We start from the raw sequence: 27,097 nt of genomic DNA, 5'->3' as shown, positions 1-27,097 counted from the left end.
CCCCTCTTGTGTATTCTCAGGGGGCGTTTGGTAGGGGGGCGTTTGAATGGGAATGGGAATGGAATTTTTATCCCAATGTACAAAAACTCCCTAGTTTGGTAGGAGGGAGTTGGGTGGGAATGGGATTTTATGTTTCAAAAAAATAATACCAGGGGTGGCAGGTATGAAGGTTGGGAATTGATTTTAATCATGAAAAGACAAATCTACCCTTAATGATAAGAAAGAAAAAAAATAGTAAGACTATATTAGTAAATTTGTTATATATTCCCAACTTATTTTCATGACTAGCCAAACATGGGAATTACTCTAAATTCCCAATCCCATTCCTATCATCTAATCCCCAAATTCCTATTCCCACTTGCCAAACGCCTCGCCAATGACTTAATATTAAACAAAGTTTGTAGTGTGTTTTTTTGCCTAGTAGGTTATTCTTCCTTTAAATAAAAATAAAAATAAAATAAAATAGAAATTTGTGCATTAAATTATTAAGGAAAAATTAGTAAGAATAATCTCAACTATTGATGATCTTCTCATTTTAATCCCAATTAAACTTTAACAAAGAATAATCTCAATTATTGGGGTAGCAGGTGAGGATTGAGTTATGGGACAATCGCCACTCTGCTAGGGCTCTTAGAGGAAAGGGACCCCAATTTCTCAATACATAATTCATTATATTTTTAAAATATGCTTTATTTTAACACAAAACGATAGTAGCTTTACTTTAAATGTTATGAAACACAAAGGTAAACATGAGTTCGAATTTGCAATTAATAATTTTTCAGCACTAATATGAAAGGGTATGATATATATACGATTTGCAAAAGCGATCATTGCTTTACTTAAATGATATTTTTATTTGATTAAATTGTCTGTATTTGATAGATTAAAATCTCATACAGAATTTAATAACAATAACAACAATTATATTAATTTATAAAAAAATTAAATTAAAAAAAAAAAAAAACCACGACCACCCCCACCCCCACCACCGGCCAGCCACCCTTCCCCTCCACCTGCCAGCAGCCCCTTCCCTAGTTGGCCCAAAACTCCCCCTCCAGCCAATGACCCACCTCCCCGTCGGCCAACCCACCCCCTCCCATTTCCCCTTACTCCTGCCGCGATGCTAAAATAAAAGTCCACAAGGCCACAGCCCACCCCTCCCTTACCCCACCACGAAACAACCCCTCCCTTTCCCACACCCCGAAACGACGAGGGCGTCGGGGGAAGAGAGGGGGGGCCGTTTCGTTGTTCTTATGGGGGGAAGGAGCGGGGTGGGGTCTGGGTTAGGCTTCAGGGGGGGGTCACGGGGGTAAAGGGAGAGGGTGGATCGCCAATGGGAGACAAGTTGGGTCGCTTGCGGGTTAGGGGGCTGGGTCGCCGCCGTGGGTAGGTCGGTGGTCGTGGCGGGGATGGGGCTAGTGGAGTGGGTGGTTGGTTTTTTTTTTTTGTTTTTTGTTTTTTTTTTTCTTTCTAATTTTCATAAATATTTAATTCTAATCTATATTACTCGGACACGGCAATCTTGCCGTCATACACAAATCCGGGTATGAAATCCGTTTTGGACACGCCACTTGGCTCTCGGGTACGATAATGTTCTTAAGAAAAAACACATAATTTAAGCTCCTTGGACACTTTTCCGGTGAGGGGTGTCTGACTTCTCCATGAAAGTCGAACAGGATCCTTTTAAAAAGTTTTTTATTTTAAATAAAGGGTAAATTTTAACTTTGAATTTTGACCTCTTGACCTGACCCCACCACAATTTCCTTAACCCCACTGCAAATTATTTCTCACAATCCCATGTGACCCACCCCTTTTCTCACTTATCTAATTACTGCTCACATTACTATTACACACTGTAAAGAAATAATTTTGTACCTTTATTTTTTCTTGTGGAGTGAACAGTTAATTAAAGAGATTGTGGGCTTTGTGGTTTCCCAAAAAAAAAGGTACAGAGTACTCGTTTTTGTTTCTGGTTTGGCTTACTAAACAAGCTTCCCCAAGATTCTCAAACTTCTAATTATTCGTTTGTTTTTTTCTTAACAAAACTCTTGTCGTATCCGTATCCGAGTCCAAAGTTAAGACGGTGTCCCCGTGTCCTAGATTTTTAAAAATGACGTATCGGATACTCGGATCGTACCAATATTGGATACCTGAACTCGTGCCAATGTAACATAGATAGTAATGTTTAAACATTTTTAACAATTTAGAAAATCATTTAAATGATTTTTGGTAAAAAAAAAAAAAAATAAATAAAGAGACTACTTTTTCTTGTGGCCATGAGAGTGCCACATAGAATATTCTATGGTGTTCAAAAACTACTTGATCACCTTAGAATTTCAAGACTATCTATAGACAACTACAAGTAGGGATCCTATTAAACTTATGTGGACTCAAGGATTGCCAACCGACGTTATATAAAGTTTATATCACATTAAGTTTATCATAGTATATTTATTGTGAACCTAAGGACCAAGGTATGCCAAACTAATGAGCATTTTATTGTAACCCAAGGACTACAAGTGACATTAAGTTTATCATAGTATCTTTATTATTCATAAAATATAGCCCAAATTATAAAAACTCTCATTATGAAATATATTAATCTCTTATTTATCACTCCGTATTACATGACTTATTTTAGTATGTATGTCCTCTGTCTAATTGTTTATTGCGTTGAAACCTTTATTGTTCTAGGATTGTGCCATCCTAGTTTTAAAGTACTCCTACCAAACCAAGGGCCCTCCAAAGTCCAAACATATACTTTTGTCATTGAACTTAATTGTGCCCGCTTTGACTTGATCGGCCATCACAAGCCCCAATTGACCCTATTTCCACTCTTGTCAGTTGTCACTAATAGGCAAGAGTGCCCCCCATACTCATTACTCGCTTGTGTGCTTTTACTAGCAAGCTCCCTTCCGCACTTGGCTAGTGTCCTTGTCATCAATAGACAAGAATGCACCTCATGGATCTAGTATCAAAACACTCGTACATTGACAATGGCTCAAAACTTTATTTTAATATTGTAACCTTTATATTAATGTAATAACCTTTATTTTTAAATAGCAATATTTAAACATAGTGACCCTAATAGCGTAATAAATTCCAACGTAAACATAAAGAACCAAGTAATTACAGGAACCAACACATATGATACTTAGTATGTTGTCTTTGACATTATCCAACATGACAAATTATAACCAACAACCCAATTTATTAATACACCTCTAATATTAACTAATCCAAGTTTATCACCAAATTACCATATCAACTCTTTGAAATTCACTTATACATTAGAACTAGATTTAAGCCCATGCGATGTACGGATCTCTATTAATAGTTAAATTTAACAATCGTAATAACAAAAATATTAATACATAATATTACTATTTTTTTTTAATCTTATACAATTAACATTCACACATATATAAACACCGTATATTTTGTAAATTTTTTGTTTAAACAACAAAACAAACCAATTCTTGATTAAAAATAGAAAGAAAATAAAATGTAAAGCTATATGTATTTGTTTAACCAACTTTTTTTCAAATTGTGTACACGGTGACACATATTATCTTCTAGGCTTCTATCATCCTTTGTAAATCAATTGCTGATCGTGCCAGTTGATAGGTAGCTTAATTAAATCTGCCCCATTACAAATTTAACATCCTTGCAAAATTAACACTTATGGTTGACTTCTTTATTATGATCACCGTTCATCACATTCAAGAATTTCATGGTGTTCAAATTCTAAAATATACTTCTTTGCCTGCAAAAGCTTTACGTTTATTTGTGTGGGAAAAGTATTACGTTTATTTGTGTGGGAAATTAGATGAGTTTATATAGGATTGAAAAAATACTGAATTTAAGTGGTGATAAATTTTATTATTAAATATGATAAAGTTTGTTATCGTACTTAATCTTTTGGCCAAATAAATGATAAATGATGAACATTTATTTTTTTTGCTGGAAAAAGAGAAAGTATATATTTTAAGTTTCAAAGATTTTTTCTTATTTTATGTATTTCGGGTCGATTAAAACAACCTTTTGATTATTTCAATATGAAACGACATTTGACATGCTCCCGCTCAAAATAGAACGTGACCTGTTGGTGACCGGTTTGACAAGTTTATTAGGACACGTGTCTCATTGTAATTGGTAGTTTTTTTTATTTATTTTGTGCATTATTTATTTTTATTTTTTTTTTAAAACTGATTCTAATTTTTTTTTTTTTTTATCCATAAAACCACTCTCCTCCCCGCAAGCGCTGCCCAACCGGCCACCACCAACACATCTTTTCCCCGCCGGTTAAACCCATCTCAACCCCTCTTCCCGCAAGCCAAATCCATCCCCACACCCCTTCCCCTTCCCTTTCCTCTATCTCCATTGAAGCCCATTGAAAGGTGAGTTAAATTAGATGGGTGAGCTAAATCAGTGGGATTTTGGTTTTGGGGTAAGGTAGGGTGGATTTCCGGTGAAGTGGGCTAGGTTACCGGGTTGGTTGGGTAGGATTTCGGGGTGGGCAGGTGGAATTTAGGGGTTACCAATTGGTTTGGGGGTGGGGTTTTGGGTGGGTTTTTTGGTAGTTTTCTAGGGCGGATTGGGGTTAGGGGAGCGGCGCCGGAGGGTGAAGGGTGGACAGCACAGGACATGAAAGGCGGTAGTGAGGGGGAGGGGTGGCAGAACGGGAAAGGGGAAGGGGTAGCAGAACGGGAATGGGGAGGGGAGTGGGTGGCAGTACTGAAAGGGAAGGAGAAATTTTATTATTTTGTTATTATTAAAAATTAAAATCAGTTTTTTAAAAATAAAAATGTTAAAATTAAATAAAAAATCTTAACCAATCACAATACAACACGTGGTTGTTGTAACCTATTAAACAGGATACTGGTTTTTTGTTCTATTTTATTCATATAAAAGGTCGTTTTATTTTAAAATAATTAAAAGGTTGTTTTATTTTTAGAACACCCGTGAAAAGTCATTTTATTTTTGACAATTTTTCCTATTTTTTTTAATTGAACATGATTTCATATTTTTTTTATTAGGATTTTTTTTTTATAAAATATTTAATTATAATCACTTCCCATATTTCATTATTTTTTTATCTAATCCATTTTTTTTATATTAATTAAACGTGAATTTCAATTCATTTTTTAAGTTTAAATAAATTGTTTGTTTTCTCATATTTAGATAAAATTTCCAATATGAAAAGATAATGTTTTATTTTTATAATTAATTTAAAATTTTAATTCTAATCCTATGTGGCACTTAAAATAATAAATCTACGTGGCATAATCCTACACATAACCCTTTAAAAATAGTGATCCTCCACGGTACTCTAAATTTTTTTTAAAAATCAAAATCCTATGTGTCTAAAATCTTGGAAAAAAATTTCCCTTTATATATGTACTAGTTTTGTGCCCCGGGCAATGCCGAGGTTGTTTATTGAATTTTAGGATAAACCTTTTGGCTTGAAGGTTAAATACAGTCATATAATCACTTTTGATAAATGCAAGATATTTAAACATGCATTATCATACTTAAATTATTTTTACTACCGATCAAAACTTAATTTTACTAACTCTATTATTTTAAATATATTATAAATGGATCTTATTTTAAAGAATTTTTAAATCGAATTTAATGATGAAAATAAAACCGAGTTATTAGATTTTTATTAAAAATTATGATTAATTATGTATATATGAAATATTAATAGTGTATCGATAATAAAACTCTATACAACATTTTTATCTTCAAAAATCTATCCAAAATTCTCTTATTTAGCATCCTATTTATCGCCTACATGGCTCAATACTTGGCGAAAAACTGAAATTTCAAGTGTCTATGGACTTTATTTATTAGTGATATAATATTAGATTGGCAGGCTTTCCATGTGTTCAGCAAATATATGAGAATTTGCAAAAGGCTTCCAATATTCCATGTTTCATTTCATCCATCTACGGAGCAATTTTCAATACATGCTACAAATATACAACTGAAAATTCACCCTCTTTAACCACGAAAAGGCCTAAAACACAAGCTGCAATGCCGAAAAACTTCAGCAGTTGCAGGTTGTTGCATTTGGAAGCACACTAGTTCTATTGCCTTTTTCCACAAAGGTGCCCAGTAAACTGAACGAAAGAAAGAAAAGAAAAGGTCACAGTGATCATGAAAGGTAATTCGCAAGTTGGCAGCTAAGAGAGGGCTATTTCAGTCCAGAGGGAGGGGCACCCAAGATAAACCAGAGAAAACCAGCTCAAGCTTCAGCCAAAAGTTGCAATAAGGAAACCCTTGTAAATGCTCATAAACTTGGCTACAAACGCTGTGCATTTTTCAAGATTGATATCAGTTAGAGACTGCAATTACAAAATATAAAGTTGTGTATGCAACATAACTTTCACTTTCAGATTCACTGTAATAAATCTTATTTATTGAGAAGATTTCAAGCTTTGTCATATAAGTTCTTATAACATACAAGACTTCCATGAAAGTTTATAGCAAGGCCTTGTTTGGTTCACATCTGGTGTCAGGAATGAGTATAAAATTGACATTTTCAGGTATGCAATCATTCACACCCAGACATGATACCTTGTATCATGAAATTGGTTCAGTTTGGGACAATCGTAAGAAGAAAAAAATGCCAAAAATGCAAACCTTGCAGTCACAAATGACAGTCGCAGTACTGCAGAAAAGACATCTTTAGATTTAAGCATCACACTTCAGGCCCGTTGCAATGTGCAAAAACAATTCAGAAAATCTCCACTTCATTTTAATACGAAGTACTGTCTTTCTCAAACTTTTCACCATTTTATAACTCTATTAGAAATTTGAGATTCTAAGCATTTGTATTATCTATCTTATAGCATGAGTCTAATTTTTCTATCATGAGGATTCAATAGTTCATGTAATACAACAGCATGCAACAGATGTCAGAATGTCAGTTTAAGATACATTTGTGGAACAGGTATTCACATAAGGACAAGGAAAAATTCTTAACAAAGTGGAAATCACATGACAGAACAGCCTTTGTTTAAATCTATCTACATACCCCATTCAGTCTCAGTAATTCCCTTCCCTACACCTCTCCTTCAACTCAGTCTTCTGTATCCATATGGAGCATTGTCTTCCAGGTCCTCAACATCTCAGTCACCCTTTCACCTCCTCTCCTCCAAGTCAACTACTCCATCTCAGATCACAACAACCATTACTATATCACCCTCCAATTATTTCCTTAGTCCTAACAATATCCACTTTCCTCGGTCCTTTTTAAAGCGTACAGATCATCGATTTGCCTGAGGCACCAGATCTACAGAACCTTGGCAATTAAGTTGACCATTGAGTAAAATCCTATGCCTGCTGTGCACCTGTGCGGATGTCTATTTGGGGAATTTGGTGAGTAAAGGATGTAATAGAAGCATGACGATAATGAGATTCATAGGGGGCTGAAGCTTCCATGGAGGGTGACGATGGTTCAGTCTCGAAGCAAGGCAGAGGATCATATATTCATATGTCCATCAAGGAGGTTGACTGCCGGTATAAATATTGGTAATTACGGAGGAGGGGGCAGCAGAGCACTTGAAAATGAAATGTGTAATCAGAAACAGGAAGGGAGTGCACTAACATCCAGCCAAGATCCACTAAGGGGTGTTCATTGACAGCCAACCGTACTGTTCCGAAGCGGTAAACCACTATCATAACCTTATTTATTTCTTTAAACAAGATCAAAGTGCTGACTACTTATTAAACATTACAATCCAAGTTCCAATTACAAACTGATAGCAACATTACAATCCAGGTTACTTTCCTCGCTAAAAAATTTGTTGAAAACTATAGACAGGGTAATTCATAACAATCCCCAATTTGTCATGATATCCCTCATTAAATCCCAAATTTGCAGCTTTAAATATCATCAACTAAAACAAACACAGACTGGAAACTTCAACCCAACATATAAATATCCCAAAGAAAAGAGAGGAAAATAGTAAAAAAAAAAGAAAAACTCTAACATTGAAATGATGGAATCCAACATCAATTCAGTTTAATTTTCTCTAACTAACCTTGTTTGGTTCACGTGGGAAGTAACTTCCCATGGGAATTAATATTTCATGGGAAATTTTTTCCATTATCATTTTCCTAGGAATTAAGCTAAAGTGTTTGGTTGACACAATAGGAAATTGCATTTCCTAGGAAATTCAACTCACCAAGGGGGGAGTTGGTAAGTAAATTCCCATATGGTTTGTGGGAATTTGTATTTCCCTTGGAATTGCTATTTCCCATGCTTACCTTATTTCCCTCCAACCAAACACAACTTCATTTTAATACTTCCTAGGAAATTCTATTTCCAAGGAAATTGACTTCCAACCAAACAACAGAGGGCGAAGAGAGAAAAATTGGTAAAGCCAAAACCTCTGTCTTTCTCCAGGCTATGGCAGAGAAGTGGGCATAAGGAGGGAGGGAGGGAGGAAAGGAGGGAGAAGGGATGCAACTGTGGTAGACTAAAATATAATAAATTATTTTAAACAGTTAACTGTCAACAGAAAATGGTCTTAGATTCCCTCCATTTTCTAGTAAAATGGTAGACTATTAGATGATTTGTAATTTGTACACGTTAAAAACTAATAGTTCGGTTAATTTACTAATTAAATGTAACAAATACAAATTTTTATGCAGACCCTTTAGATCTTATATGTTTAAATTACATGCCTCTACTTTCTCTAAGTACCAGACATACAACCAAGCATCCCCTAAAAGTTATTCCCACCATCCCAAATCAGTTCGAACATATATTACTCCATCACTTCCTGTAATTTGGGATTTAAGTTGTAGTAGGGTTATCTATTGTTATAATAATTTTATCAGATGTCTCTATAGAAAAGCAGATGTAATGGGAGCTAGTGGGGTATTCATACGGGTACGTTAATGAAGAGTTGGTGCGAAAAAGTAGTTGTTCTACAAGAAATGTAAGAGATAATAGATAATTGGTAGGACCATATCAAAAAAAACAAACAGATGAAAATGCTAAGTGTTCAGACTATTCTTACTATTGTGAAATAAAAGAATTCAAAATTTATCCTTACTGTAAAACTGTTAAATACATGCATAACAAAGACTTAAAGAGTTAGGCTATGTTCTTACCTTATTTTCATTCATTTTAGGTCTAATAAGTTCAAATAAGATTCGATAAGGGCTAATACATTTAGATCAAATAGATAAGAGCTAATAAGTTCATACAAGATCTAATAATATAACCAAAAAAAAAAAAAAAAAAAAAAAAAAAAAAAAGATAAGATCAAGGGAAGGACTAATAAGTTCAGATTAAAATAAAATACATGAGATTCAGGTAAATAGAACACTACTTCCACCGTTTCTTTTTAGTTGACACGTTTCTTTAGTCACGTTTGTCAATGCACATATTCAACCATTAATATCTTTAATTACTGATAAGCAAAAATTATGAAAAGTTGATTATTTTGAAAATATATATTGTGACGAACCAGATCTCATATAACTATATTTTTCATAACGTATATAGCACAAAACACGGTCAAAAGAGAGTGTGAATAGTGCTAAAGTCAAAACGTGTCAACTACAAAAACGGAGGTAGTATCTTAAACTATTACTTAGTCGCAACATAGTTAGCTCATTTCAAATACAAAGTGATCAACAAGAAAAAATTGTCATGAAAGCAGAAATCTAGAGCAAGCAGCTGGCAATAAAGTCAGAGAGATATCAAAAATTATAAGTAGGAAATAGGATTAAAAATGATAGTGCTATTTCCACATCATACCTTCGAGATGGAATATGGCTTTCTGCCCAAGACGCATCCGATGTTCCTGTAGAAAATGAAAAGGCTTCCTCAGAAATATTACATATGGAAGATGGACTCTCATCTCACAAAGAAATATTGCCACACATGGAATATCAATGGCTGTCATTGTTCTTTTTAGGTTTTTGTTTATTGGATAACATAACTTAAGGGCTTCTTATGGCTGAAAGTAAACAGGGTTAGAGCATTCTTTAAACCATAAAAAGACTTTGACGCTCAAAGCATTCCAAGTACTCAGAGTTCAACACCAATCTTTGCAAGTAGGGAAACTTACATCGTTACATACAATAGCTCTGATAACATTTCAAGGTATTTGGACTACAAGTGGAGAGGAATACAGAAACAGGATAAATCATAGAAAGAAAAAAAATTGCAGCCATTAGAGATAAAATGCCAACTTCTTGGCTTTTGAGAGATCAAATCACTGTACACATTTAATTAATCAATGAGATACCAGCCAATGCTACAACGTAATCTGATACAGCACAATTTCCCATCAAAAAGTTTATCTACTTCGGAAACGAAATTTCAGTTCACATATGATTCAGGTTCCATCAGCTTTATAAAGATACAGCACATACATTCCAAATACACAATCCAAATGCCACCCCAACAATGTGCAAGATTATCAAACGAGAGTTCCACATAAGCATAAGAATTGGAAAGAAAGTCAACAATATGCCCGACACAAATGTAACATTAGGTTGCGTGAATAAAATATTCATTAGGAACCATAGATGTGCTTCCTCAGTAAAAAAATTTGTTTCATGCTGATTATGTATGGCTTTTGGATTTTTACAGCATGTATGGCCAATTCATCTATGCTTGTTTTACTTCAGATAAGATAAATTATCATCAGGAATGACTGAAGTAATATAGCAAGAGGACAAGATGCTCTCAGTCTCCTCACAGACTCACGTTAGACACCAAACAATGAAAACCCTAAACAGCACCAATCTAGAAAACCCTTCTCAAAGTTATTCCCCTGATTTTTATAGGCTTTATAAATTCTAATCCTCCATTGAATTAAATTTCCTGGAGTAACCTAAGGATGCAGGTCTTGACCTCAACTCAGATCCAGGTTCTACAAAGATTTTGTGAGCAACTATCAGCCTCATTCCTGCCAAGAGACACACGGTCAAAGCTGATCCCCTAGAGATAATATGACCTTTGTGAGACTGTACACTGTTCACAGTAGACATAATTTCCACTGAGCGCACCTGATTTTGATCACTACCAATCCTACATCTGGCATATAGATAGAACCTACTTTACCCTCATTGATCAATTAGACATCTAGCAATCCACAACTTGTGTTACAATCTAAATTTCAATCAAGAAAAAGGATGAGGAGGAGGAGGAATAGGAGGAGGAGAAGGTGAGCTACCTTATTTCACTATCATGGGAATGCCTCTGCAAGTGAAGATTCTAAACATTGCTAGTATAGAATGCCATAGTAGGAGTGCCATGTAAAGTGGTCAAAGTATACAGTTGAGGGAAACGAACCAAAAAAAAAAAAAAAAAAAAATGCTACTTTCTCCAGACATCTTTCCAAAATTAATTGAAACAACAGAAAAATAGCTATAGCACACAATTAAAGGAAAAGACAATCAGCATAGGAACCCTTAAACGACTTACATAATAGGCAGCCCAATGGCAAACTTCATGCTTCAATTCTGCATCTAGTTTCTTCAATAACTCAGAAAGAAGCCTCTGAAATTTATTAAAAGGGAAAAATATAAGTCGTGGTGAAGGAGTGGAAGGATGACAACAGTGACGGCTTCTCAGTCACCTACCTTTAGTATAATTTCTGGGGGTATACAATTAACTAGTAGCTCATAGAACTTCCCTCGAACCTGGAAGAGACTGTGGAAAAGAGAAATTTATATAATCATAATTCATGCAACATAATATGTTATTACAAACAAAATGCAGTATGCATAATGGATTTATCAAAGCAGCAAGACAATATACATCAAAATTTTAAAGGTCTCACTGAGTTGAGGAGAAATAAAGTAAACTCCACACAGGTTCCCAAGAGGACCAAAACACTCAAATATTACCAATCCAAGAAAAGGAGCTGCAGATATGTACATATATATATAGATTTAGGTTCATGTGAGAAACATACTTATGGTGAGAATCACTCTTACGGTGAGAACCATATAAGGTACATGCAATAAAACTAAAAAGTACATCAATTTTTTTTTAAAACAATTTTTTTAATTCTTTTATTTCAGCGTTTGCAAGAAATATATGCCATGTACCTTATACCTTTTGGCCATGTACCTTATAGATATATGCCATGTACCTTAAAGTTTGCAAGAATAAAATTTTTAAGTACCTTACCTTATAACTTCAGAACATGTACCTTTTATCTTAAATGTTGTTTAAGTTTAGCCGTTAAAACTAAGGGTAGTTATATCACAGTTAGTTATCTTATGGTCAATAACTTATCTTCTCTTGTGGTTTAAGCTTTCAAACAAAAAAAAAAAAAAAAATTAGCTCCACTCTTCTCCTCTTATTTTCTTTCCAACAATAGTACACATGCCATAAATAATCCATTGTAATCAGGGAATTGAAGAGTAATTATAAATAACAAAATACATAAAAAAAAAAATTTAATAAATAAAAAAAAAAAAACAAAAAATAAAGGAAAATAATTAAAGATAGTGGGAGGATATTTTATAGCCTAAGACATTACTTAATCATTTATAAAAAAAAAAAAATATATATATATATATATATATATATATAAAAAAAAAAAAGAATTTTCTAATATCTTCAAGAGATCCTAGTAAAAAATTAGCCAAACAAGTCTCAACGTGTGCAGAAGAGAGATGAAGACAAGAATGTGAAATACGTAGAGATCCCATATCTTTCTTTCATCTTCTTTTTCAAGGTGATGCAACCTGCTGTTTCAAGAGAAAACAGTGTGCAGGTATACTTTAGGAGAAAAAACTAGCATATGAAACAATTGAATGGATTCAATAGGTACATCTGTATGTGCTGGTCCCTAGAAGCAACCAATTCATACCTTTAAAATGCATGCCTTTGTGCAACATCCAAAAATGACTACCATCCTCATTTAGCATGCAAAATGGCACACCAACTTGCCATACCTCACTCTAGAGAGTATATTACGTACTAAGTAATAAGTCTCAGTTTTCCAACCTAAACAGAGATTAGAGATATAGTATGCAAAACCAAGACACCCTCTCCAAACACAAGAAATACATAAACTACCCGTAATAAAATAAACCTCCTTATCATGGCAACAACAGAAAAGATTAGAAAGGAGGTCGCACACCAGCCAAAAATATTACAGGATGTCATGAAGAAGCAAAAGGTGATTTAGGGTGGGATCATGCAATCAGAGAAAAGAAAGTGCAGACAAAATTAGATGAAAAGAAATAAGAGAGAAAACAAGATTTAGTGAAGCATCTGCACCATGCATGAGATCAAGGAGACTAAGGAAAGAAAATCTAGCACTGATCTACTTAGGCTGTTTTGAGCATTATATAGTTGGAGAAAAGCAGCAGGAGATGCTTCTCTAGTCAAGTTTCTTTTTCACATGTAGCTCTTTCTTGCTTAAATGGGGTGTTATAGGAGAGCAACACCGACACGAGCCATACCTACAAAATTGCTACAGCTACTGCCAATTATCCAGTATACATTGCATTTTACACCAAACTCTTATCCTTCAAAGTAACCACAATATTATGAAGCCCAACTCAAGAAGGTCACAAAATTTGGCACATAATATTATTTTTAAGGAGCCAAAGACAGCGCTCATATGTAATCTCAACAATACTAAAAGTCTTGAAAGAATTTGCAGTTAATAACCTTTTAGGGCTCTGCTCCTTCATAATATCAGATGCTATCTCAGAGACGTATTCCTCCCAGTCCATAGGGGGAATCACCTGGCTATTTGTAAAAGGATACCTATGAAAATATTAAAGGTAATTAATAGGTGAAAAAAATTATATGACATAGAACTGATTTATTTACCAATGTAATTTGCAGCATTATACCACAATTATATCAGTACTTAACTGTTGGACACGGCACGCCTCAAACAGTAGTATTGCTCTTCTTAGACTGCGATTGGATTTTGCAGCCACCCGAGCAGCAAATCCAGGCGGGAGTTCCAGGCTTTCTTTCTTCCCAATAAACTCCAGTACCTTGACAATCTGCACAAATATATATCCAAATTCTTACAAGAAACCAGAGGTGTTAAAATCACAAGCAATATTTCACATATCAACATTTGAAAATTTTCTTTTGATTATATTATGTACTCTGTAATACAGTAAAAAATCACTTGCAATAAACCTGAGTAAAATGACAATAGGACAAAGAACTCATCTCTCTTATTAGTATCGACGTATCATGAAGGGACATCAACATGACGATAGATATCAAAACAGTAAGAGCAGTCCCCCCCCCCCCTCCTCTCCTAGCACACACACACACAGACAAGTAAGTATTCAAGGTAGTATCTGGTCATATATTTGAAGTAAACGGTTATTGTTGCAGGTCAAAAGTTATTTTCAGTTTTTGACATGTTCACTGATGGAAAAGGAAAAGGAGTATAAAATAAAGCAAAACAAAATGCTACCTCTTCATTCTTGGGAGCATTGATTCGTACATTGAGACAACGAGATCGAACTGCTTCAGTAACTTTTGAAGAACTATTGCAGCACAGAATAAGCCGACATGATGAACTATACTTTTCCATAGTTCTTCGTAACGAGTGCTGGGCTTCTTTTGAAAGTTTATCAACTTCATTAAGTACCAACACTACAATTTAAGAAAATAGGTGTTACAAAAACAGGAAGCGGTCCAAAATCCAAAAAACTTCAAGGAGGATCCATAATAAGGTGCTAATTCGTCTTTGTTTTGCTTTCATAACCAATGAAGACATACTACTTCTGCGAGTCTATTATGATATCAAACAAGACTAGAGTGCAAACTTACAAAGACAATCAGAATGCTAACAGATGAAACAAGAGCAATGAACAAATTTCCTAATTTCTGTGTTAAGGAAGAGGATAGAAATGAAGAGCATAGTATGTAATGGTATTAGGAATTATCCATAGATCAACTAAAAGCCTAAATATATTCAAAACCATTTCCCAAAGAGGAAATCAAAATTTTGCAAAGGATAAAATGAGATAAAACTATTACATTTTAATGAACCACTTTTTGTGATCCCTGATCTATAATGAATTCACACATGCAAAACTATGTGCCACAATGTTTTATTACATTTTGATGAGTCTACCTTTCACATCAATTAGACCTATCTATCTACATATTTATAAGTGTATCTATTTCTTTATAATACCAATTGCCAACCCCTACATGGTAACAACTATTACACCACATCATACTTTGCATCAAATGACTTGTGTTAGAATTTGCTTTATAGCTTCTTCTCATAATCCTAAAAAAGGGTGATGGAAAACCTCTAACCTTAGATTACTATATTCCCAAATCCATCTGCCAACCATCAAACTATATGAAAGGTTTGACAATTTTGAGAGACACGCAGTAAATTTGATAATTTAGGAATACTTCCTCCATTTCTTTTTTACTTGCAACACTCCTCATTTCTCGTTTGTCAATGCATTATTTCTATCATTAATATCTTAAATCATCAACAAGTAAAAAGTACAGAATTCCAATTTTTCCTGTTTTTCCTGATAATGAACTTGACCGCTATATCCTAATTTTCAAGTTCTAGAAAAAGTTTTGCCAAGGATGAAGAGCAATTAGGCAACAATAGAAAGCCTTGTCATCCTCTCCTCCTCCCTCCCATGTAATTCATCTCTATCAATATCTCACTCCTTTCCAATATTTTACATTATATTTAGCCAATCTTACTTTATAAATAATGAACTTTTAAAAGAAACTATGAAGCCAGAAGAGATGTAATTGCTGAAATTATAACAGGAGTACATAGGTTACAGAAAAATTTTAAAAATTTAATTTTTAGGAAAATAAATTAACATAATTAAATACTTATACTACCTAGTTAATTATTATGGGCAACTTTGGAATTTTTTCTATCTCACAAATAATACTCCAAATTTGCACATAACAATTAACGGAGGTAGTGTAAAGAATGAAAGCTAGTATTTCGACAACTTTGTAAATTACTAACTTGACTAATGTAAGGAAAAATAAATTATGTGCACAAATTATAAGGAAAAAATATACATTTGAGTAAAGAGTATAAAAGAATTTTAATAGGGACTCTACCATTATTATAAGAGAATACAAAGTGCGTAAGACACAATAAAGTTTATATTTGTTACTAAAAATAAAGTTATGAAATCAATTGCCCAAAAAATTTATAAGTGAATCCTTTATATAAGAAACTTCAATAGTAAATAGGTAAAGTGGCTAGTAGGAATATTACAACAAAAAAAAAAAAAAAAAAAAAAAAAAAAAAGGGCTTGTGGTCACTTACTCAAAAACATAGAAACATTCCGTACTATAATATTGTCCTCTTTGCAGGGCATAGTAGCACAAAATACCTCTATTTCTATCAGAAATATATAAGGCAGCTTTAAGTGAATGGTGGAAACATGCATGTGGGCATGAAATCAAGAGAGAGAACAGTAAGAAAGCTTCTTACCTTTAAATCCACGCTTTCCTTTAGTATCAATAGGTCTATTCCTAGCCATCTCCTTAATAATCTCTTGAACAATATATCTATCTTGAAACCCAGCATCACTTGGGTTCAACTCCACATGATGAGTGCTAGATAGAGTAGTAAGTTCAATTTCAATCGTTCTGGTCCCAGCCTACACCATATAAAATGAAGAGTTAAAGATGAAATCTAAATAGTCATGATCTCATGAAAACAATCATCTCAATTCTGGCTATTGATTATCTAGCCCAAAGTGCAAGAGAGAAAAAAAAAAAAAAAATATAAGATATACATACAGGCCAATAATAGGTATGTTTCTACCATCCACTTAAAGCTGGCTTATATATTTCTGATAGAAAAATAGATTAGATCATCAAAATGGCTGTGGATCAGTAAACTGTTGGTGTTAATTTTTAATTATCTTTAACATCTTTACCTTAATTACTTAAAGACGGTATTGTTCAGGTAGCACCTCTCAAAAGATAACTCCCAATGGGCAGCTTTAGAATATAGATAAACAAAACCTCAGAGCACAAATATTATAACTATACTTCTATTAAAAACAAAACTGGAGAGAATCAACTAGCCTATGGATGGTAATTAAGCCAAATTTAGAAGTTTCCTAGTTTATGAAATTAAAACAGACAGTACATTGCAAGACCTAATTACTTAAAGACTGTTGGTGTTGATCATCAAAATGGCTGTGGATCAGTAAACTGTTGGTGTTAATTTTTAATTATCTTTAACATCTTTACCTTAATTACTTAAAGACGGTATTGTTCAGGTAGCACCTCTCAAAAGATAACTCCCAATGGGCAGCTTTAGAATATAGATAAACAAAACCTCAGAGCACAAATATTATAACTATACTTCTATTAAAAACAAAACTGGAGAGAATCAACTAGCCTGTGGATGGTAATTAAGCCAAATTTAGAAGTTTCCTAGTTTATGAAATTAAAACAGACAGTACATTGCAAGACCAACTTATTTATCAAAATAACTAGTACAAGGCGAAAGCTTATTTAGAGACCTAGCTACTCCTCAAAGATATGTTAGTTAAAACTTTAAAAGCAATGCTTCGACCAGCAAACAAAGTCCTACTTCCCAATTTGGTTTATAAAGGTCAAAATCTCCTAAATCATTGATGAAGTCTTATAATTTTATAATCTATCAAAATTATGTACTGACAACAACAACAACAACAACAACAACAACAAAAAAAAAAAAAAAAAAAAAAAAAAAAAAAAAAAAAAACCTTCGTAACACAATAAAATAAAATCCATATGGATAGCCCATCCATCTACCCATCTCTATTTATGTGCCAATTTAAGTGAAAAGGTAAAAAGAAAAAATGGGTGGTAGAGTGTGGGACCCAACTCAAAGAGCAAAACTAGAAAGGAAGACTTCCAAAAAGGAAATGGGCAAGTAACTTAACGTCCGAAAGAAAAATAGAAGTAAAAATCTAATTGTACAGAATTGGCCAATAATGGCAATGAATTTAAGATGTAAGGAAAAGAAAATATAATGTAATCAGTCTACTCCCACTCCCCACAGATCTCGCACACCAAAATTCCTCGCCGAGGGTGGGATGGTATCCTGCGCAGAGGATCCCAAATTCCCAAGCCTGGGGAGGATGCCTCATTCCTATTTACTTATTATATGAAATAAAAAAGTGCCAATCACCAAGCCATGAGGCTTTCCCAGGCAATGTTAAGTTAGCTGAACACAAACCCAAGAGAAGTACAACTATCCGTTCCTTCAAAAGGTAAGAGCTAAAATCCAGTTTTATTTAAAATGCAAATTACAATACATTGAAATCAATAACATATACATTGAATCAATAACATATACATTTGAATTCATTCATGTACTAATATATTTACTATTAGAATGAGCAATGAAACATAATATCAAAGCTTTAGTCCCAATGATTTGATCAGCTAAATGCACCAAATTGTCTTACATGATTCCTTCCCCTGCATGCCATTTTATAAAGTCTTACATGCTCCTATAAGCCAAATTTCTTCACATGATTCCTAACTCCTCCATTCAAGTGAAGAAATTTGGCTTATAGGAGCATATAACACTACTTTCTAATTTCCCTTCTGGTGCATATAACACTACTATATATGCACCATGTTAGGTGCAAATAACACTACAATCTAACTTATTCACTACTTTCTAATTTCCTTTCTGGTGCATATAACACTACTTTCTAACTTCTTTACTACTTCCAAGATCCTTGTGCACCCTGCTTTCTAATTTCCTTTCTGGTGCATTTTTATCTCCGTCTTACAAGCCCAAACCAAGGAAATCAATTCTCCCTTATTGAATCCTTGATGTGCGCAACTCCCAACTTTCCTCTAAATGTCTTCATTCATAATTATATATTCCTAAAGGAGTTCCCTCAAATTCATTTCACTATGCGCATCTAAACCACTCCAATCTATCTAATATGGTTCTTTCTGTATGCCCAACATTTCAAACCAATATAACATTGGTCTAATTGCCATGATTCAAGACACATGAAACATACTTAATTAGACCTACTCTAGTTATTGTGTAAGCAAAGCAAGGGTTTAAAAAATGGCTATAACTATAATACATGCTTGAAGCTCCTGAGTAGTACTATGTTGATGGATTTAACAACAATGAACAAATGAAGCAGTGACAAAACAGTCTACAACAGCTTTCACAGTATGATTATTCAAACAACGCTAAGAAATAACTTTCTGCAGAAAGATGAGATGAAACCTTGATTAATCATGAACATGATTAACACAAAAAACCTTGATTTCATGAACATGACACCTCACAATTATGGAAATATTAATTCAGATGAAAGTCTGCTATACAAGCCAAATCAGCCAATACCTCCTACACTACCCGCAAATAATAATCTGAAAATTTAAAAAACTAAAATATCCATGTGTTATTCCCTTACAATCAAAAGAAAAAACAAAATTGGTATGGGCAAAATAATTTGGTCCCTAATCTTCTTCCCCCTCCTTTCATGACACAGTCCTTCCATCCTATTCAAACTGTCGAGCTAAACCATATACTCCGTAATTATGACAATAGACTATATAGATCAGCGACATGTCAACCATCGAGCAAAACCAGGAAAAAAAATGGTTCTAATGATACGACTCAATAATAGTAGTCCAAAATTTTCTTTAAAAATTATCTACATGTACATTAACAATAGTGCTTGTCATACTAAAGCTATAGTATCACAAAACTAACAACACATACATGGTACATCACTTCCTTTATAATAAAAAGTGAAACATAGAGAAACTTACATCAACTTTCCATCCCTTGTTCTCCACCCTGACCTGGAAAACAAACACAAGAAAGTCCTCAAATTAACGCCAAAATCAACAGACTACAAAAATAAGCTAGCAACTCCAAAACATTGAAAAGCATAATCATGCAAATATAAAATCCACAAAAGATACTTAACACGTACTTCGACAATTCTAGCCGAGTCCGAGTAACACGGATAAAAATAAATTAACTACCATGTAATTGTTATAATTAGATGCACCAAAAAAATACCTTTTCAGCACTAGGTCCAAACATCTCCCTAAGAAGGGCCATGATTAGGGTTTTCTTGCCAGAGCCAGGAGGTCCATAAAACAGCAAATGTGGACAATCCTGCTCAGTTACCTGAAAAATTAGCAAATTAAAATGTCAAAATAACAAATTTAAGAGACTTAATAGCAATTAATGGGCTAAATTAAACAGCAAATATAAAGAAATTGGAATTAGAGAAGCAAAAATTACCAATTTTTTGAGATTTTGGGCAGTTTGTTCGTGAATTAAAACCTTGTCTAGGTTTTTGGGTCGGTATTTGTCCACCCACAACATCGAGAAGCGATGAACAAGAAGATGATGAACGGCGTGAAGAAGGAAAGGAGAGCGAGAAAGAGAGCAGAGGTGAATGGCGGGAAATAAGAAAGTAGCGAGTATGCTAGTAGACCAGGGCACCAGTTGAGTATTTATTCGTTGTTTTTTACTTAACCATTTTGACTTTAATATTACCTCCGTTTTTTTATTTCACACGTTTTGACTTCACTATTCACATACCTCTCTTTAACTATGTTTTGTGATTTACTTCCTCCGTTCTTTTTTTATTTCATCATAGGGATTTTTAATGCAAAATTTTGTAGTGGAAAAAAGTAAGAGAGAGAAACGTAAAAATACAAAATTGTCCATATAATGTAAAGATAAAATAAAAAGTAAGTGTGAAAAAATAAGGGTATGTTGGGTATTTGCAGTGTGAACGTAGATATTTTTTGTCCTAATGGAAGTGATGCAATATTTGTGAAACTTCCTTAAAAGGCAAGTGATGCTATATTAGAAGAACGGAGGAAGTATATGCAATGAAAAATGATTAGGGGATTTTTTTACCCCACCACGTGGACCAATCAGAGTCTGCCACGTGTCACCCTAAGGAGAGCCCAAAGTGGACCTACCAGGGCTCGACACGTGGCAGACAGATGTTCAGAAAAGGGTTTGGCGGTCTTCAAGGCCCAAATCCCTAGTCAGCCCGTCAGTCCTAGGTTTCTTAACTTAGGATGGGCACGCATTTCGTGATCCTATAAAAGGGAGGGAATTCATTCAATTCACACGAATTGCGAGAGTAAATACTCGGATATTGAGACCGTCTATGATAGTCGGATGATCATTTCTCACCATAGAGAAACCTGATCCCACTTTACATTCCGCACTTTTTATCTTCCGAACACGTTCTAATTAACTTGATCGTCGGAGGCGGAACTCCACCCAACCGGAGTCTCCGTTGTTTTGTAGGTGCAGACTCCCGGAGTCCAGTGTTGGAATTATAACTCTCTCCAGGGACACAGAAAACCCCGAAATATTTGGCGCCATAGGTGGGGAGAGTACTTCTAAGATAGCTTCACATGAGTCTGTACAGCCTGCTAATGAGAAACGACCTACGGCCGAAGTTCAGGTTTATTCAGACCAAGACAGTGATGAAGACTTTGATGTCGACATCTATGTAGCTGATGACTATTCACTCAGAACCAGGCACACCCGTCCCATGGAAACAAGGGAACGGGACAAAGAGCAAGTTGGTCCAAGTGAGCCAACCGGACAGCCGTCTGGACAACCTCAGGCTGCAGAAGGTGCAACCTTGGTCACCAGAGACGAACTCATGGAATTCATGACAAGTTTCAAAGGGGAAATCAAGGACTTGATCAACAAGAAGACGGCTAGCTCCAACAAGGGTCAGTCAGCCAAGAAACTTGCTCCCTCAGAAAAGAAAAAACCTATTAAGGACCGTGTGCCTACTCCGCATCCTAAACCAAAGGAGGGGAACCGACCCTTGATTGATCTGTCCAAGATCCGATTCCCTAAAACAGAGAAGAGAAAGGCCATCCGGCATGTTCAGCCGGATAGATCAAAGAAGACTTGTTCGGATGCCCGGATGTTAATCCAGCAGAGGAAAAGTCAGCAACTATCTAAGTCGGCTTCAACGTCGACTTACCCAGACAGCTTCCTGAATACCTCAATGAGGTATTCGCAACCAAACCGAGAGAGTCAGTCAGGGGGCTTGTCCGTCCACACTGGCCTTCAGATAATCCATTCGGCTCTGTATGTGCCTCAGTAGCCATACATGTCGTATGGACAACCATACATGCAGCCGGCCCTATTTGGGGGTCAAGCGGCACAACATGTCCAACCTTTGGACTGACAGCTCCGTCTTCTCAAACTTGGGGAACAACCTTCCGCGTTCTCCAAGGAGATAACCGAGGCGGCATAGCCGGCCAAGGTTAAGAATGTCATGGTGGGTACTTATGATGGTACCACCAACCCTGAAGATCACCTGATGGCCTACTCCAACCTCATGTATTTACAGGGGATGGATGATGTCACTTGGTGCCGATGCTTCCCGGCTACATTGAAGGGCATTTCCCAACGATGGTTTGGCAACCTGCTAGCCGGCTCATCAATAGCTTCAAATCGCTTGCGTACTTGTTTGTTTCTAACTTCTCTATGAACATCCCTGCTTAGAAGACAAGTCTTGACTTGGGTGCAATACAGCAGGGGGATAGAGAAGGGCTAAGGTCCTATGTCAGGCGGTTCAATCTAATGAGAATTCAGATTCAAGGGCTGTCTGACGAAGTGGCTTATACAGACTTCTTTAAAGGTCTGAAGGACGGGTCGACCTTTAAGTTCGACCTTGTCAGAAAGAGGGTTGCTACTCTCCATGAAGCTCTGATGGAGACGGAAGCCTATATACAAGCAATTGAACTTTGCACCATTAGTAAGCAGTCGGACCCCAAGAAGTCTGACAAAAAAGAGAATCGGCCTGCTCAGCCGGCTAAAAAAGAAGAGAACAAAAAGAGAAAAGAAATCTGGGTGGCAGATGATTCTGAACAGCCGTCCCAGAAGAAGAAGAAAGAGTTTAAACCGTACGTTCCCAAGTGCGAGCTTAACAAGGACTGCTACTCCATCCTCATGGAGATTAAAGACCTGGTGACATTTGAAAAATCGGCTGCAATGAAAAGTTCCGTCAAAAACCGGAACAAAAACAAGTACTGTCATTTCCATGAGGATATTGGCCATGACACCAACGACTGTTATAGCCTCAAGCGGCTGTTGGACCGATTGGCTGATAAAGGGGCGTTGAAGTCCTACATTCTGAAGTCCAAGGTAACCCTGAGGAAAAACAAGGATAATTGTCCAAAAAGGCACCCAACCTGCTCATAGTTCGAACACTAATGGAGAGCTGATCTATACGATAGCAAGTGGCTTTACTTGAGGGGGTCCAACCATCTCGGGCACCAAAGACTATATCAGGCGGCTGATGTCAGCTCAGTTGATGAGGGTCAGGCGTCTAAAGACACCTTTCCTGAGGTCATTATCATTGAGAACGACAAGGGCAAGGTCAGGCGACCACATGATGACCCCATAGTCATTAAATGTAAAGTGGCTAACCAAAGGTTAGGTCGGATCCTTATTGACACCGGCAGCTCGTCTGACCTAATCAGCCACAAGTGCAAGCCCAGCAGTATGTACAAAGTATCTCACCCCTTGGTTGGTTTTGAGGGTGGAGTAGTGCATCCGATAGGGAGGATTGACCTACTTTACCAGCTAAGGGAGAAGGGGGGAGGACGCCACATGGTAGTCCGGTTCTTGGTTGTAGAAGAGTTGACTGCCTACAATCTGATATTGGGCTGTCCAACATTGAATGAATCCAAGGCTGTTATTATTCCATCCCTCATGCTCCTAAAATTTGAAAAGGATGACGGGTCTGTAGGCTCCCTGAATGGGGATCAGAAGACGACAAGAGAGCGTTATCTCTCAGACATCAAGCATACTGCAGCCGCATCCGGCCAAGGTGAAGAGCCTATAGACCTTGATGAACTCAAGGAAGTCGTGCCTGTTCCAATAGCAGCCGACAAAAAGAGAAAGGTCGACCAGTTGGTGGCCGTAAAAAAAAAGAGAAGCAATAGCAATCACTGGCCGGGGAACGGTCAGATGAACTCCGTCCCAACCGACTGGTGAACACATTGACATCGTTCTGGACGACACACATCCGGAGCGAACTGTTAAGGTTGGGACGGTTGCATTTGCAAGGTTGGGTGCAGACTTGCACAATCTACTGAAAGAATTCAAAGACATCTTTGCCTTTGAAGTAGAAGAGATGCCAGACGTCAGCCCGGATTTAGCTGTTCATAAGCTTGCCGTGGATCCCAAAAAGAAGCCGGTTAGGCACAAGAAAAGGAACCATTGTGAGGAAAGAAGTCAGGCAGCAGCCGCCGATGTAAAGAAGATGTTGGATGCTGGGTTCATTTGGCAATGTTACTTCCCGGATTGGGTTGCAAATGTTGTTCTTGTAAAAAAGCCGAATGGTACTTGGCGCATGTGTGTTGACTATACAGATCTGAACAAGGCATGTCCGAAGGATAGTTACCCACTTCCAAAGATCGATAGTCTGGTCGACTCCACAGCCGGTCATGCCTTGATGAGCTTTATGGACACCTACTCAAGCTTTCATTATATACCCTTGTGGAAGAAAGATCAAGAGAAAACAACATTCATCACTGATCAAGGGTTATTCTGCTATACTGTGATGCCGTTTGGATTGAAAAATGCGCCTGCTACCTTTCAACGAATGATTAATACAGTCCTCATTAATCAAATTAAGAGGAACGTAGAGGCGTATATTGATGACATGATAATCAAATCCAAGCTACAGACGGATCATCTTGCTGACCTCCGAGAAACCTTCATCACTCTCAGGCGGCACAAGGTCATGCTTAATCCCAAGAAGTGTGTCTTTGGTGTTGAGTCTGGGAATTAGTAGGGTTTCATAGTGACCCACACTACGCGGAAAGAAACCCGCCAAGACCCGCCCCCATAATAAATGCAATTAACAAGCAAAACATAATTAAACACAAGAAAGGATAAAAGATTATACCTTTGACGCGTGCTTCGCTCAACAATGAGCTCTTACTTGAACCCCGAAAATACGAGGTCTCCAACGGGATCGTACCCTCGAACCCGACCCGAGCGTCCTAAGTCTCGAAGGTTAGTCGATACCCGGACAAATAAAACTATGAGTTTTACGAATAAAGGTTTACTCAAATCAAGAGTTGCCTTTTAATTCCACTCAAGGTTGTTCTTTCCCAAATACCCAAACTTTGGTATTTATAGGGAAATGAACCCTTGAACTTCATTTCCCAACCAATGTGGGAGAATGAATAATTTTGATAATTAATTTAATTCCAAAATAAATTAATAATCAAATCAATCACAATGCAACAAGTGTCAAGGAGAGAGAGAGAGAGTTAGGTGAGGACCAAAGGCTTGGGGAGACCATTGCCTTGATCCCCAAGCATTGCTCCAAGCAATGGTCCCCTTATCCAAAACCGGCATAGGAGGGATGCTGGGCTGGCAGCCAGCTAGGCACGCCAACCAGTGCTGCCAGCTAGCACCAGCCAGCAAGCCCCGCATCACCCTAGCCAGCATATGCGTGCTGTGTTGGGCGATGCTTGTGCTGCTGCTGCGTGCTAGTGCTAGTGCTAGGCGCTGCTAGCTGCCAGCGTTTGCCCTTGCCTCTCTTGCCATCGCACACGCACACGTAGGGCAATCGCACTCGTGGCCCCTCGCACTCCCAGTCCCACGCACATGCACAGGCCCTCTCGCACAGCCAGCACACCAGGCCAGCTAGCCCCTCACGCAGGCAAGGCCTGGCATACGTGCTGCTAGCGAGCCACGCATGCTGGGCTTGGTGCTGGGCGATAGTGCACACGCACACGCACAGAGCGAGGCTCGTGCTGCTGCTGCGATGGTGCGAGGCACACACGCACACGCACATACGCAAGTGCCCAGCACTGCGATGGCTGTGCTTGGTGCGTGTGGCCTGCGATGGCCCCTAGGCACATGCACACGCACACACGCATAGGCCTAGCCATGCGATAGTGCTGTGCATGGTGCGTGTGGCCTGCGATGGTGCTGCCATGCCATGCGAAGGCTGCGATGGGTTGCCTTGTGCACCTAGCACGCATGGCGCGCCTAGCACACCATGGTGCGCTTAGCACACCATGGTGCGCCTAGCACACCATGGTGCGCCTAGCACACCATGGTGCGCCTAGCACACACATGGCGCGCCTAGGCTTGCGATGAGCTAGCCTAGCCTAGCTACGGCTATGCTCGTACTTGTTGCTTGTGATTTTGCGACGCTCGGTCTCGACGCCCTAGGCTTGATATCCGACGTCTATATTCGTAAAACTCCGTCGACTCATTAAATCCTTCGGATTAATTCGTCGTCTCGGATCGGTTGTTCGATTGGGTTCGACCCGAAGGGTTTAGTTAAGATTTAAGTTGTAATATTAGTTATACCTTAATATTACTGATCGGAAGCGGCCTCCATCTAGGCATTCCGATCACTTGACCTTACTGAAGAATTAGCTCTGTAATAATTCTGAATCCTCTATCAGAATAATACACTTTTTGGAAGGACACCATTCCTTTCAATCTCCCACTTTTCCTTCCGGACAAGTGTGCATATAGTGTATAGCCCATTTCCTATGTCGCTTAATGTCCCTTCATGAACTATAAGGTAAGATTCATCGTCATCCTTATTACGTTCAAAAGTGTTTCTCGATCTCCGAGTTCGACTATCAATAAACAGATGATTTCTAAAATCCATGTGAGCACGACCATGCATTTTCATAGTCTCGCTCATCGAGCGGCCTTGTAAACAACAAAGACATATTCCCTATTGTTAATAGGGGGACATTCCCAGTCTTGCATTGTAAGTTTCTCTTACTAAGAGGACCTAATCTCTCGAGTGTTCCCGTTATGATCCCCAGTTACGGCAGACGTTAGGCAACATCAAAGAGACTAGTTCTCAAACAAGAAAACTTCACAATACTCATGGTCGAGGAAACGAGTTCCGATAGCTATAATGAGAAATGTACTTATGACAATTTTTGAATCTCTTAAAGTACTCTCATAGGTCGATCTAGTGCAGTTCCAAACTGGCACCTGTGCAAATGATTTATGACCATCATGTCCTTGCAGCACAAGAAACGGTGATGTAAATCATACTACACACTAATTTCTGGTGGTCA

General features: G+C 37.1%; 1 protein-coding gene across 1 annotated transcript; it reads right to left on the bottom strand.

Moving 5' to 3' along the window:
* Positions 1 to 5,889: 5,889 nt before the first annotated feature.
* LOC110739880 (replication factor C subunit 3) lies at positions 5,890 to 20,497 on the bottom strand. Its single transcript, XM_021920359.1, has 11 exons — positions 20,274 to 20,497; positions 20,046 to 20,156; positions 19,790 to 19,822; positions 16,470 to 16,638; positions 14,445 to 14,626; positions 13,880 to 14,016; positions 13,670 to 13,768; positions 11,620 to 11,689; positions 11,462 to 11,536; positions 9,785 to 9,830; positions 5,890 to 6,319 (listed from the first exon to the last, which is right to left on the bottom strand). Exons 1-11 carry the CDS (start codon positions 20,355 to 20,357, stop codon positions 6,261 to 6,263), a joined length of 1,065 nt encoding a protein of 354 aa, XP_021776051.1. The 5' UTR covers positions 20,358 to 20,497; the 3' UTR covers positions 5,890 to 6,260.
* Positions 20,498 to 27,097: the final 6,600 nt, after the last annotated feature.

This window comes from Chenopodium quinoa, unplaced genomic scaffold (genome assembly GCF_001683475.1).
Source record: "Chenopodium quinoa cultivar QQ74 unplaced genomic scaffold, ASM168347v1, whole genome shotgun sequence".
Lineage (NCBI taxonomy): Eukaryota > Viridiplantae > Streptophyta > Magnoliopsida > Caryophyllales > Amaranthaceae > Chenopodium > Chenopodium quinoa.
The sequence above is the reverse complement of the archived record's forward strand: the minus strand, read 5'-3'. Positions and strand labels throughout refer to the sequence as shown.

Bases quoted from the DNA above. Each gene is read 5' to 3' on its own strand.
- LOC110739880 (XM_021920359.1), bottom strand. From the start codon at position 20,357: ATGTTGTGGGTGGACAAATACCGACCCAAAAACCTAGACAAGGTTTTA. The intron at 19,823-20,045 runs GTATTTTTTTGG...TTTGTTTTCCAG, and splicing joins TTGGACCTAGTGCTGAAAAG to GTCAGGGTGGAGAACAAGGG. The intron at 11,537-11,619 runs GTAGGTGACTGA...AATAAATTTCAG, and splicing joins CCCCAGAAATTATACTAAAG to AGGCTTCTTTCTGAGTTATT.